Source organism: Lathyrus oleraceus, chromosome 3, assembly GCF_024323335.1.
Source record: "Lathyrus oleraceus cultivar Zhongwan6 chromosome 3, CAAS_Psat_ZW6_1.0, whole genome shotgun sequence".
NCBI classification, from domain to species: domain Eukaryota; kingdom Viridiplantae; phylum Streptophyta; class Magnoliopsida; order Fabales; family Fabaceae; genus Lathyrus; species Lathyrus oleraceus.
This window is the reverse complement of record NC_066581.1, coordinates 276,927,747-276,943,598: the sequence shown is the minus strand read 5'-3', so window position 1 is coordinate 276,943,598 and position 15,852 is coordinate 276,927,747. Positions and strand designations below refer to the sequence as shown.

General features: G+C 35.1%; 1 protein-coding gene across 1 annotated transcript; it reads left to right on the top strand.

Annotated features, from left to right (window-relative positions):
- Positions 1–776: 776 nt before the first annotated feature.
- On the top strand, positions 777–4,869 carry LOC127126987 (auxin efflux carrier component 5). Its single transcript, XM_051056067.1, has 5 exons — positions 777–1,684; positions 2,802–2,887; positions 3,013–3,170; positions 3,269–3,345; positions 4,427–4,869. Exons 1-5 carry the CDS (start codon positions 957–959, stop codon positions 4,497–4,499), a joined length of 1,122 nt encoding a protein of 373 aa, XP_050912024.1. The 5' UTR covers positions 777–956; the 3' UTR covers positions 4,500–4,869.
- The last annotated feature ends 10,983 nt before the right edge of the window (positions 4,870–15,852 follow it).

Below are 15,852 nucleotides of genomic sequence, written 5' to 3'. Positions count from 1 at the left end.
AGATGCTGACCACAAATAGCACACGATGGTTATAGCAACCACGCATTTGCGTGCACTAAGACATACTCGATCATGTCACACCTCAAGAATCAATCAATATATGTGCATGGAATCCAATTCGTTGAATGTCCACCAACACATCTCTATGTGTTAATTTAAATTATTTTATCAATGATATAGACAATTCTAAAATAGGAAAATGACATGTTCTTGTGCATATTAATATCTCTTATACTTTCTTGCTTTCACTAGAAAGCTATCTCTTTTTAATGAGATTCGCAACTACAAATGAGCTTGAAAAATAGAGTTTTGGAATTTTTCTTAACTTCATTGTGATTGCAATGTTTTACCCATCACATTTTTGCGATAGAGAATTAGTGATGGAAAAATTAAATAAAATTTAATTCTAATTATAAAACAAAACCCTTCTCTCGTGCACTTAAATAAAATAAAAATATTTTATGTGCACTCAATTTTTTCTATTGTCGTGACATCTAATTAATCACATATAAAATTTTAATTAATTCAAGTAAATATATAATAAACTTAGATGACATTAAAAATATAGTAAAACTATAATTAATCATGTAGTTGAATTAACCATAATTTTAATACTGAATTAAACTAACCATATTTTAAAAATGATTATATATATATATATATATATATATATATATATATATATATATATATATATATATATATATATATATATATATATATATATGTGTGTGTGTGTGTGTCCGAATATCATTACTCTAGAGAAAATAACCCTAGTGGAATAAACGTAATGCTTTGTTTGTATAGTTTTTTGTCTTTTCCAAAATGTTTACATATAAATACATGATATCAACTTACTCATAGTTTTATATCATGCATTTTGTAACTAACAATCTTTAAGCATATTGTCCAAGAAATTGGAGAGTTTTAAAGTGGACAAAAAGAAGAAGAAAAAAATGATTGGGTGGGAAGATGTGTACAAAGTAATAGTAGCAGTGGTGCCACTCTATTTTGCACTAGTATTAGGTTATGGTTCCGTAAGGTGGTGGAAAATTTTCACAAGAGAACAATGTGATGCAATAAACAAACTAGTTTGTTACTTCACATTACCACTCTTCGCCTTCGACTTCACCGCACACATCGATCCATTCAAGATGAACTTCTTGTTCATAGGCGCGGACACTCTCTCGAAGCTAATCATCGTCGCGGTGATTGGGCTTTGGGCTAAGTGTAGTAGCAAGGGAAGTTCTAGTTGGTCTATAACAAGCTTCTCTTTGTGTACTCTAACAAATTCTCTTGTTGTTGGAATACCAATGGTGAAACCTATGTATGGAGCCTTAGGTGTGGATCTTGTGGTACAAGGTTCGGTTGTTCAAGCTATTGTTTGGCTCACTTTGCTTTTATTTGTGTTGGAATTTAGAAGAACGGGTTTGGAAGGTACTATTAGGACTACTAGTAATAGTTTGAAACCAAAGGCTAGTAGTATTAGTAGTGTGATGATGGGTGAAGATGAAGAAAGGAAGGATTTGGAGGTGAATAGAATTGGTATGGATGTGATATTAGAAGATGGAAGTAGTAAGCTTCCTTTCTTTGAATTGATGAAACGTGTGTGGCTCAAGTTTATAGTGAACCCAAATTCCTATGCTTGTGTTGTTGGTATTTCATGGGCTTTCATATCTAATAGGTATTCTATTTCTTAACTTAATTATTAATATGCACATTTCTATGTCTATCTTCCTTCTATTTCTTGCAAAATGAAGGTGTATTTTGTACCCTTCATAAAAACTCTTGCTAGGGTGGGCAAAAAGCGACCCGTTTAATTTGTTATCGAAGGTCGGTTGAGACATAGTTTTCAATTCAATCCTACCGATTGATTTTATTTTATTTTTTAAATCTTGATATTCGGTCTTGCCATCGATTAAGAAGATAATTCTATTGTTCACTAGCGGGAGCCCCGTTTAAAGTCGGAGTAAAGTTCCGTATGGACAGGCTCAACACAAAGATTAATTTCATCCAGTTGGATTTGAATCTGAGACCTTGAGAGAAACACACTCTCAAGATCCACCACTAGACCAATCCTTAGGGTTGATTGATTTATTATTTTAACTCGATGAAAAATTGGACGAATAAGACCGAAAAAACTAAGTCGCATGTTAATTTAAAAAACTAATACTACTTTTGTTCCTTTATACTAAAAATATTTTTTTTAAGTTTCGGTTTATAAATTAAATATATTGGTTATTCAATAAATTTAAAAAATAAATTATCTCTTATATAAAATAAGAGAGATAACACATATAAAATATATTTTTTTCAACTATATTTCATTAATAAAATATGATAAAATATGAGAAATATATGTAAAATATGATAAGATATAACATGAAAAAGTTCTTTAGTTATTATTATCAATGTATGATCAATTTTTGTCTAAGTGATTTCTAATAAAACAATGTGTTGCAAAACAATTTTGTTTGACAGACCGACTCACCAACTTATCCTTCTCCGAGTAAATAAGATGGAGTGAAATTTATATCTCAACCATCTAAATTAACTCGTATCATCTCCCCATTTTTTGGATTGAATTTGAGTGATTCAAATTTAATCGGAATAAACCTATCCGTTTCGCATCAGAACTCTAGTCCATTTTTTTACTGCACTTCGGTAGTAGAGTCGGAAAAAAACTCCATTTTTTAGTTGGTTTTTTATTAGAAGAGTAAGTAAATATCTCGCTCCCACATTTTTTTTTTAAACTCTCTTTAAGTATTCAAAATTTTATATAACATATGTGATTGATGCAGATGGAATTTGGAATTACCAAGCATGGTAGATGGATGTATTTTGATCATGTCAAGAGCTGGGACAGGCACTGCCATGTTTAGTATGGGTGAGATATGGCTACTTTAATTTATTTCAGATTAATTCTTAAATTTATTATTATTATTATTATTATTATTATTATTATTATTATTTATTAAACTTACAATTAAGAATATATGTTGATATATTCAGGTATTTTCATGGCACTTCAAGAGAAAGTGATTTCTTGTGGACCAAGTTTGACTCTATTTGGTTTGGTTTTAAAGTTCATTGCTGGACCAGCAGCAATGGCTATTAGTGCCATCGTTGTAGGATTGCGTGGTGACGTTTTACGAATTGCCATCATTCAGGTTTCAAATTTATTTTATTTTTAAAAAATCATTAAATTTTATTTATGAAATAAATAAAACTAAAAATTATCTTCTTCTATTTTATGTATTGGGTGCAGGCAGCAATTCCACAATCCATCACATCCTTCATCTTTGCTAAAGAATATGGATTGCATGCAGACGTTCTTAGCACTGCGTAAGTTTTTTAATATTTCTTTAATGTTCAAGAATCATTATTTATACAATACTAATTACTTTTACTAATTTTTCTAAATAATGTTTTATTTAAATGAAATTTATTTAATTAAGTCTTCGTGTATTTTAAAAATTCTAAAGAATATTATCATATGCTTGAATTTTTCTTTTCTAATAAATTTAAAAGATAATAGTTATTCATTAAGTCATTGGATTTTGAGTCAGACATATAGGTGGCCCATTTTTGACACAGAGAAAAAATTTATTCCATATCCTAACAATTATTCTCCTATCCTCTACATTATTGAAATCGGAAAACATAATATCTGCATGAGTGTATTGAAGAATGTCACTTAAGACATGTTTGTTTTAATTTTATAAAATAGATTTTTTTTTCAAAAATAATTTTTATTAAAGTGTTTTTTAAAATGTTACAAGTTTTTTTAATTCATTTTTTACTTTAATTGAAAGACTAGTTTTGACTTCATATATCATAAATATATATTGAAGACCAAAACAATATTTTTTTTAAAGTTGTATCTAAAAAGTAATTTTTATGAAAATTTATTTGAAATAGTTTTAAAAAATTAAATGATTTTTTAAATTTTTGATATCAAATTTTTTTTAATGATGAAATACCAAAAATAAAATTATAAGATTATTCTAACCAAATTTGCATTTGAAGTTTTAAAAAAAAATAATAAATAAAAAATATATAATATTAAATATCATTTTTAAAAAAACTGGGTTATAAAAAAATTACGATACATAATTTTTGTGTATGGAAAATCTTCTAATGTATTCCGATAGATTATATGTTTACTAGATAACTTATATTATAATCTTTTATCAAATAACTCATCACTGTTCATCGAATAGTTTTGTTATGAATTTTTCGATATGTTTTTCATTTTTCATTTTGGAACGACTTAATATTCACAACCCATTAACACAAAGCCTTTATAAATACAACCTTTTCTAACTCATATCTAATAATATGACGAAAAAAATAGTATTTTAAGAGCATATATATACTAATTACTAAATGTACATTAATTATAAACTTTGTGATATCTCTGCAGGGTGATATTTGGAATGATTGTTTCTCTACCGATCTTAGTTGCCTTCTACGCAATATTGGAGTTCATTCATTGATTCATAAACATACCTTTTTGCAACTTAAGCCACAATATTAAGAACAACAATTCAAAATTTCTTCTTCAAGTTGATCAGCTAAAAATCCATCATGGATATCTTCAAGTGCTTGAATTTATTTTGATTATTATGATTTCTCTTAGGCTCCTACTCAATTATCACATCAAATGTTTCAAAATCTTGAAACTAACTATTCATGTTTTCTTCAATGTTAAACAATTATATTTTTTAATGCAATTTTATATATGAGATTAATTGTTATTGAAAGTGTATAGTTTTGCACACATGTATCCAAATAAATCAAACCATATGTGATAATGTGAATATGATATGTTGAGGAACGTCCCAAGTAAAGTTGTTATTTTAGATCTCAATTTTTTTATCATATATATATATATATATATATATATATATATATATATATATATATATATATATCATTATTAAATGACATTAAGGTGTCAAATTTAGTAACATGACATATCTGATCACTCTTCGCCACATATTTGTATAACAAAATCCACTGCTAGAATGAAAGTTATTATAATATGGATCATCTTTATAAAGTTTAACATAAAGTCGAAAATAATTTGATATGTCAAATAAATACATAAAAATTAACGTCTTACAAAACTTTAATAAAATCGTTAACTTTGACTTTTCTCTTTAACATATCAAAAGTTCTTACTTTATTATTATTCTTGTTGACTAATTGTTTACATTAGTATTATTAGTTATATAATTTGAATATCTTAATGTTGGGTGTCTATTCGCCTTCACCTTACCCACTTTTGAGTGAGGCTCTATACTTGAGTCATAAAAAACATAAGTGATAGTCAATGGTTGCATAGTTTTGGCTTTTGAGACATATGTCTCGTTTGGTTAACATGAAGATATCATCTATTGCAAATCCTCTTGAGGAAATTGTCGTATAATGGTTAACTTGTTATCGATGATAATGTTCTCAAATATTGTATGAGACTCTAGTGACCTTTGTTTAAAACCGTAGAGCCATTACTAAGTTTATAGGTTGTTGGTGTTGGCCTTTGATACCTGCATCTCGCTTGGTTAGCATGAATATATCACCTAGAGTATATTCGCTTGATGATATTATCATCTAATGGTTAACCCATTATTGATTGCAATGTTATCAAATAAGGTTTGTGACTCTAGGAACCTTGTGAAAACTCTAGAGACATCCTTTGTGAGCTTCACTAATTATAAGGCATGTAGAACTTTTCAATCATAGGAAAATTCCATATAGGTCGTTTGAGAGCTCATCATCCATAACCTCCAAAATACATATATGGAATTGCATTGCATCCATTTTCAAACATCTTAGCATATTATATTTAATTTCAAGGAATCATAAGGGCTATAGACATATTGTGAGTATTTATAGTAAATTAAAAATGGGATCACAAAAGAGAAAGACTCTTCCATTAAATTCCAAACAACCTGAATTGAAAAGTTTTAGGGATCTTAGCGCAAAACTGACAACAATCAACTATGATGCTTTTGTTGTTAAATATGGGAATATTCTTGGCCTCTTGTTCGTGAAAGTGCATTATGGACAATCATCGTTAACTCAATTCTATGATCCTCCTTTGAGATACTTCACTTTTCAAGACTTCCAATTGGCTTAAACCTTGAAAGAATTTGAGCAGATCTTAGGTTGTTCTTCGAACAGAAAAAGTCCCTATAGATGTATTGGACAATTCCCAAAACATGAAAGGGTTGTAAAAGCTTGGAAGATAGATGTAATATGTAACACCCTTCTAAAATACCCCAATAATTAATTAAAACAACAAAATATAAATCAGAGTAAATATGCAATTAAGGGTGTCACACTTGACACTTCACACCATGTTCCAAAATATTTGGTCATACTCATTTATTTATCAAAATAAAACATTGCACAATACGCAGCGGATAGAGATCTATCAATCATGCAAACCATGTAACACATTACAGGTAAGATCATTCAACGACCAACAATGAAAATAAGGTAAAACATCCCGTCCCGATGTTACATCTACCAGAGCATGACCCACTAAGGAACTACACTAGACTCCAAGTTCTAACTTCTACTCAATCACTGCTCGTTACCTGAAAAATAGTTGTAAGGGTGAGTTCCTCAATCGATATAATAAGCATTATAAAATATCATGTAATGTTAAGTAAATTAACACAGTTCATCACCCTAATCATAACACATATTCAGCAACGGCAATATCAACTCATAATCATCATCATCATCATACTCAAACTCAACACAACCACAAAACACACGTATAATATTGGAATACCTCCATTCATATTATACGCCATACATACATTATGCAATGAGACTCCATGCATGCGGTACCGACTATTCGTGAACATATAGTTCAACCTCACCGATCAAATCCAGATACGGCTACCAAGCTCACTAGTCCCACTCATTTGAGACCTAGTGACTCACTCACTAATTCCTCACCATGGGAATTAGCTACCACCCCAAGGGCTATGCTATGCACGCTAATCACCTAGCATGCAAACATCAACAACAATCCACAATAATTCACTCACTAATTCCTCACCATGGGAATTAGCTACCACCATAAAGGCCACATTATGCACGCTAAATCACCTAGCAATGCAACCATCAACAACAACTCACAATGGACATATGCTCACACTCTAAGCCATAAACAGTCCATCCACAATTGCATACATAATAGATATATTCACAACATTATGCACACCATCATACATTATCAATACAATTATCACAGAATCATATTATGTCATGCCACATAATCAATCACAGTATTAGCACACTCTACTAATACCTACACTGTTCAAAACAACGGGAAAATGACCCCTACTATATCATACATACGACATATCATTCACCACTATAGGCCAATCATCACATAATTCCATTCTAAAACACACACAACATTTAAATGTCCATTTTTCACTTTTTCAACAATGTTAACCGGTTAACGCCCTGGGTTAACCGGTTAACGCCAACAAAACACGCTTCCTGGCAATTCACAACAGTGTTAACCGGTTAACGCCCTGGGTTAATCGGTTAACGCAAGACAAACAGCAATATTTCACAATTCATAACAGTGTTAACCGGTTAACACCTCGGGTTAACCGGTTAACGCAAGACAGAAAGCTGTTCCTGCGCTAACACGAAGCAGAATGCAGAATTCTCCGCATTTTCCGCCGTTGGAGGACTTCCGGACCTCCGATTCCAATTCCGTAAAAAGCTATACTTTCGGAAAATCAAGACTCATCCAATTACATATTCAATTACAGCTTAAGCACAACTTATTCATCTCAATTTTTCAGCATTCAACATCCCAATTAAGGTCAAATCAATGGCTTATTACTACCCATTACATGTTAATCCATAATACCCATTAAACGACGATAAACCCCCCTTACCTGAGTTAATCCGGCAATCCTTTAGCTTCGAGCTTTTCCCTTCTTCAACCCTTGCTCTCTTGCTCTGCCTCTTTGCCCTTTTCCTCTTTTCTGTCGCTTCTCTGGTTTTCACGTGAAAAAAAACCTTCTTTACCAAATGGAACTCTTTATATATATTCCAACTTATTATTCCAATTTATATTATTCCAATAATAATAATAATTCCAATAATAATCCAATTATTTAATTAAATTAATAAATATATTATTAACTTAATTTAAATAATTATCATATTTTATCGGGGTGTTACAACTCTCCCCCACTAAAAGAGTTTTCGTCCTCGAAAACATACCTCAAGCGAATAATTCAGGATAAGACTCCTTCATCTGACTCTCAAGTTCCCAAGTCACATTGCCACCTGCTGGTCCTCCCCAAGCTACCTTCACCAAGGCAATCTCTTTACCCCGCAACTGCTTCAACTCTCGATCCTCGATCCTCATAGGTGATGTTTCAACAGTCAGGTTATCTCTCACCTGTACATCATCTACTTGGACTACATGCGACGGATCAGGAATGTACCTCCTCAATTGAGACACATGAAAAACCTCATGCAAATTCGCAAGTGACGGCGGTAAAGCGATACGATAGGCTACCTCTCCTATCCTCTCCAAAATCTGATAAGGACCAATAAATCGAGGTGTCAACTTCTTCGACTTCAAAGCTCGACCAACCCCAGTTATCGGAGTAATACGAAGAAACACATGATCTCCCTCTTGAAACTCAAGTGACTTCCTTCTCTTGTCGTGATAACTCTTCTGACGACTCTGAGCAATCCTCATCTTCTCCTGAATCATCTTAATCTTTTCCGTAGTTTGTTGAACAAACTCCGGTCCAACCACAGCACTTTCACCGGACTCACACCAACATAAAGGTGTCCGACATCTCCTACCATACAAAGCTTCAAACAGTGCCATACCAATGCTCGAATGAAAACTATTATTGTAGGTAAACTCAATCAAAGGTAAATAACTATCCCAAGCACCTCCCTTTTCCAAAACACAAGCCCTCAAAAGATCCTCCAGTGACTGAATCGTCCTCTCAGTCTGACCATCAGTCTGCGGATGATATGCAGAACTCAATCTCAGCTTAGTTCCCAAAGCCCTCTGCAAACCTTCCCAGAACTTCGATGTAAATCTAAGATCTCTGTCCGAAACAATACTCGACGGAATACCATGCAAACTTACAATCTTCTCAATATACAACTCAGCCAATCTCTCTAACGGATAATCCATTCTGATCGGAATGAAATGAGCCGATTTTGTCAATCTGTCAACAATCCCCCAAATAGCTTCAAAATTCTTAATCGTCCTCGGTAAACCAGAAACAAAATCCATACTGATACTATCCCACTTCCACCCTGGAATAGCCAACGGTTGCATTAGCCCAGACGGCTTCTGATGCTCAATCTTTGACTTCTGACAAGTCAAACAAGAATAAACAAAACTCGCAATTTCTCTTTTCATTCCCGGCCACCAAAATAACTTTTTCAAATCATGATACATCTTCGTAGCCCCAGGATGAATACTCAGGCCACTACGATGTCCTTCCTCCAGAATACTCTTCTTAAGTTCGGTAACATCCGGAATACACACCCGATTACCAATTTCAAAACACCATTCTCATCAACTCTGAATTCACCACCTTGACCTTGATTCACTAGAGTCAACTTATCAACCAAAAGCACATCGGATTTCTGACCCTCTCTAATCTCATCCAGAATACCACTCGTTAACTTCAACATTCCCAATTTAACACTATTGTGAGTACTCTCACACACCAAACTCAAGTCTCTAAACTGCTCAATTAAATCCAATTCCTTAACCATTAACATAGACATATGCAATGATTTCCGACTCAATGCATCAGCTACTACGTTTGCTTTACCCGGATGGTAATTCAAACCAAAGTCATAATCCTTCAGAAACTCTAACCATCTCCTCTGTCTCATATTCAGCTCTTTCTGATCAAACAAATACTTTAAACTTTTATGGTCACTGAAAACCTCAGACCTTGACCCGTACAAGTAATGCCTCCATAACTTCAGAACAAACACCACAGCTGCCAACTCTAAATCGTGCGTCGGATAGTTCCTCTCATGAACCTTCAGTTGTCTCGAAGCATAAGCTACAACCTGCTTATTCTGCATCAAAACACCACCCAAACCCAACAATGAAGCATCACAGTAAACCTCAAATGGTTCCGATGGACTTGGTAATATCAGAATAGGAGCAGTAGTTAACCTTCTCTTTAACTCTTGGAAACCTTCTTCACATTTTGAGTCCCAAACAAACGCTTGCCCCTTTCTAGTCAACATCGTCAACGGTAACGCCAACTTAGAAAATCCCTCAATGAATTTCCTATAATAACCTGCAAGTCCAAGAAAACTCCTTATCTCAGAAACTGACTTCGGAGCTTCCCATTTAGATACCGCTTCTATCTTAGAAGGATCAACAGCAACACCACCTCTTGAAATCACATGACCAAGAAAACTAACCTCTTCTAACCAAAATTCACACTTAGACAGTTTAGCAAATAACTTCTTTTCTCGTAGAACTCCTAAAACCATTCTCAAATGCTCAGCATGCTCTTCTTCCGATTTCGAATACACCAAAATATCGTCAATAAACACCACAACAAACTTGTCTAGGTACGGATGGAAAATCCTATTCATATACTCCATAAATACTCCAGGCGCATTAGTCACACCAAAAGGCATTACAGAATACTCATAATGTCCATACCTTGTTCTGAAAGCAGTCTTCTGAATATCCTCAGTTTTCACACGAATCTGATGATATCCCGATCTCAAATCTATTTTGCTGAACACACTCGCACCAACCAACTGATCCATCAAGTCATCAATCCTCGGCAAAGGATACCGATTCTTGATCGTCACTTTATTCAGTTGCCTGTAGTCCAAACACAACCTCATAGTACCTTCTTTCTTCTTAACCAATAACACTGGTGCACCCCACGGTGACACACTCAGACGAATAAATTCCTTATCCAACAGATCTTCCAACTGACTCTTCAATTCAGTTAACTCAACAGCAGACATACGGTACAGAGCCATCGATATCGGCCTAGTACCAGGTACTAAATCAATCGAGAACTCAACTTCACGCTCTGGCGGTAATTCATTCACTTCTTCAGGAAACACATCAGGAAAATCACACACCACGGCTAGATTGCGAATCACCAGTTTATCTTTAGCCTCCAAAGTCGCTAACAGCATAAACAACTCTTCCCCATCTGCTACTGCCTCATTCACCTGCCTTGCTGATAGAAACAAACTCTTTCCTTCCTCAATCTCAGGAAAGATCACCATCTTATCAAAACAGTTGATATAAACTCGGTTAAACACCAACCAGTTCATACCCAGGATAACATCAATCTGCACTAGTGGAAGACACACGAGGTCCATCCCAAAGTCTCTACCAAAAATACTCAAAGGACAATTTAAACAAACTGAAGTAGTAGTCACTGAACCCTTCGCAGGAGTATCAATCACCATACTACCATGCATCTCAGATATCTCTAATTTAAATTTCACAGCACAATCCAAAGATATAAAGGAATGAGTCGCACCTGTGTCAATAATAGCTACAAGAGGAAAGCCATTAATATAACACGTACCTCGGATCAAACGATCATCTGCAGAAGTCTCAGAACCCGATAAAGCAAAGACCTTGCCTCCCGACTGGTTCTCCTTCTTCGGCTTAGGACACTGTGGACTGATATGACCCACCTCTCCACAGTTGAAACAAGTCACAGTCTTCAACCGACACTCTGCAGCCAAGTGACCACCTTTTCCACACTTGAAACACTTCTTCTCAGTACTGGTACACTCATGGATACGATGTCCAGCCTGACCACATCTGAAACACTTAGCAGGGGCACTGGAGTCTCCCTCACTAGGTCTCTTCATCCCACTCTGTCTCTGGAAACCTTTGCCAACTGCATACGGCTTCCCACGATCATTCTGATTCTTGCCTTTCCTATCAACCCTTTGCTGATAGTTCTCCGCTCTGGCCTTGGTATCTTGTTCAAAAATTCTGCAGCAATCAACCAAGTCAGAAAACACTCTAATCCGCTGATACCCAATAGCCTGCTTGATCTCGGGACGTAATCCGTTCTCAAACTTCACACATTTCGAGAATTCCCCAGTAGCCTCATCATAGGGAGTGTAATACTTCGACAACTCTGTGAACTTAGCAGCATACTCAGTAACAGACCGGTTGCCCTGCTTCAATTCTAAGAACTCTATCTCTTTCTTTCCTCTGACATCCTCTGGAAAGTACTTCCTCAGGAATCTCTCTCTGAACACTGCCCAAGTGATCTCAGCACTCCCAGCAGCTTCCAACTCAATGCGGGCAGCAACCCACCAATCATCTGCTTCCTCTGACAGCATATGCGTACCGAACCTGACCTTCTGGTTATCGGCACACTCAGTCACTCGGAAGATCCTCTCGATCTCCTTCAATCACTTCTGAGCGCCATCTGGATCGTATGCTCCCTTGAACATTGGAGGATTGTTCTTCTGGAACTCACTCAGTTGACGAGCAGCTCCCATTCCTACAACATTCGGATTCCCTCCAAGTACTCCAGCTAGCATACCCAGAGCCTCAGCAATCGCAGCATCGTCTCTACCTCTTCCAGCCATCTCTATTCTGAAAACCCAACAAGCTAAAACAATAAGTACTGATAGGGTTACACAACACCTATCACGTACAGGGAAACAGAATAATTACGACTCGACTCGACCGACTATGCTCTGATACCACTAATGTAACACCCTTCTAAAATACCCCAATAATTAATTAAAACAACAAAATATAAATCAGAGTAAATATGCAATTAAGGGTGTCACACTTGACACTTCACACCATGTTCCAAAATATCTGGTCATACTCATTTATTTATCAAAATAAAACATTGCACAATACGCAGCGGATAGAGATCTATCAATCATGCAAACCATGTAACACATTACAGGTAAGATCATTCAACGACCAACAATGAAAATAAGGTAAAACATCCCGTCCCGATGTTACATCTACCAGAGCATGACCCACTAAGGAACTACACTAGACTCCAAGTTCTAGCTTCTACTCAATCACTGCTCGTTACCTGAAAAATAGTTGTAAGGGTGAGTTCCTCAATCGATATAATAAGCATTATAAAATATCATGTAATGTTAAGTAAATTAACACAGTTCATCACCCTAATCATAACACATATTCAGCAAGGGCAATATCAACTCATAATCATCATCATCATCATACTCAAACTCAACACAACCACAAAACACACGTATAATATTGGAATACCTCCATTCATATTATACGCCATACATACATTATGCAATGAGACTCCATGCATGCGGTACCGACTATTCGTGAACATATAGTTCAACCTCACCGATCAAATCCAGATACGGCTACCAAGCTCACTAGTCCCACTCATTTGAGACCTAGTGACTCACTCACTAATTCCTCACCATGGGAATTAGCTACCACCCCAAGGGCTATGCTATGCACGCTAATCACCTAGCATGCAAACATCAACAACAATCCACAATAATTCACTCACTAATTCCTCACCATGGGAATTAGCTACCACCATAAAGGCCACATTATGCACGCTAAATCACCTAGCAATGCAACCATCAACAACAACTCACAATGGACATATGCTCACACTCTAAGCCATAAACAGTCCATCCACAATTGCATACATAATAGATATATTCACAACATTATGCACACCATCATACATTATCAATACAATTATCACAGAATCATATTATGTCATGCCACATAATCAATCACAGTATTAGCACACTCTACTAATACCTACACTGCTCAAAACAACGGGAAAATGACCCCTACTATATCATACATACGACATATCATTCACCACTATAGGCCAATCATCACATAATTCCATTCTAAAACACACACAACATTTAAATGTCCATTTTTCACTTTTTCAACAGTGTTAACCGGTTAACGCCCTGGGTTAACCGGTTAACGCCAACAGAACACGCTTCCTGGCAATTCACAACAGTGTTAACCGGTTAACGCCCTGGGTTAACCGGTTAACGCAAGACAAACAACAATATTTCATAATTCATAACAGTGTTAACCGGTTAACACCCTGGGTTAACCGGTTAACGCAAGACAGAAAGTTGTTCCTGCGCTAACACGAAGCAGAATGCAGAATTCTCCGCATTTTCCGCCGTTGGAGGACTTCCGGACCTCCGATTCCAATTCCGTAAAAAGCTATACTTTCGGAAAATCAAGACTCATCCAATTACAGATTCAATTACAGCTTAAGCACAACTTATTCATCTCAATTTTTCAGCATTCAACATCCTAATTAAGGTCAAATCAATGGCTTATTACTACCCATTACATGTTAATCCATAATACCCATTAAACGACGATAAACCCCCCTTACCTGAGTTAATCCGGCAATCCTTTAGCTTCGAGCTTTTCCCTTCTTCAACCCTTGCTCTCTTGCTCTGCCTCTTTGCCCTTTTCCTCTTTTCTGTCGCTTCTCTGGTTTTCACGTGAAAAAAAACCTTCTTTACCAAATGGAACTCTTTATATATATTCCAACTTATTATTCCAATTTATATTATTCCAATAATAATAATAATTCCAATAATAATCCAATTATTTAATTAAATTAATAAATATATTATTAACTTAATTTAAATAATTATCATATTTTATCGGGGTGTTATATAATAGAGTTGCCATAAAATATAAACTCTTCTCAAAACATGAAAGGGTTATAGAAGCTTCAAAGAATGGAGGTATTTCAATTATGTGTTGGCTATTCTCATCTATGGGATCATCTTATTCCCCAACTTTGATAACATCATACATTTTGTTGCTATAAGTGTGCTCTTGGCTGCTAAGGTTGACAAAGAGAACCTCGTCCCTACAATCCTAGCGGATGTGTATTATTCACTTTATTCACAGAATGAAAAAAGGATGGGACAATCTTGTGTTGTATTCCTTTTTTGTACATTTGGTTCACATCTCATATGTTCAAGAAAGAATCTTTCATCAAAGACAAAACATAGACTCTCTCTCTCTCTCTCTCTCTCTCTCTCTCTCTCTCATAAATTCTAATAATAAATAAATAAATTAATTGAATAACTTTTATTTACACATCTCATGTAAACGGATTTAGATTAATTGGGGAGTTGATTGCTTTGGTCTCTTCATCTTTCATTCATTTTGTTGCCGAGTATAACTGTATATGGTTGATAACATGCAATTTTACCATTTATTTTACTCAACTTTCACATGTTTTTAGTGATATTTATATCGCTTTTATTGGTTATGCTAGTATTATTTGTTGTATTTCAGGTACTTATCATTTAAAAGTCCTTGTGTAGAAAAACATAGAAAAATGACAAAAAAATACCAAGTTCAGACTAATATGACGGGCCCAATAGATCATGACTCATGTCATGGTCCATCAAGCCAAGATTGTCATCCAGGAAGGGTGAAAAACAAGGAGCGTGTGTCTATGTGGCATGACGAGCAGGCCATCAGTCCAGTTGACGCCCCTCATGGGCACACGATTCAGAGTCTGTTTGAAAAGGTCATGATGGGCAGGCCATCAGCGTAACTGACGCCCATCATGAAGTCTTGAACCAGAAGAAAAAAATGCACCAACACTAGAGATTTTTCTCCACTTTCTCCCACTTACTTTTGCATGATCTGCACATTTCTTGAGCGAAAATCAGCCTATAAATAAGATGTTAGACTCATTATTTTAGCCATAAATTCACTCTTGTAAAGCATCAATACTTCACATTGAGGTGTTGATGCAAATTATTTTATGTATAATT

What these genes read in the sequence shown, in the direction of transcription:
- LOC127126987 (XM_051056067.1), top strand. Translation starts at nt 957, where the DNA reads ATGATTGGGTGGGAAGATGTGTACAAAGTAATAGTAGCAGTGGTGCCA. An exon ending in TACGAATTGCCATCATTCAG is followed by an intron (nt 3,171 to 3,268) that starts GTTTCAAATTTA and finishes TATTGGGTGCAG; the next exon opens with GCAGCAATTCCACAATCCAT. An exon ending in GCAGACGTTCTTAGCACTGC is followed by an intron (nt 3,346 to 4,426) that starts GTAAGTTTTTTA and finishes ATATCTCTGCAG; the next exon opens with GGTGATATTTGGAATGATTG.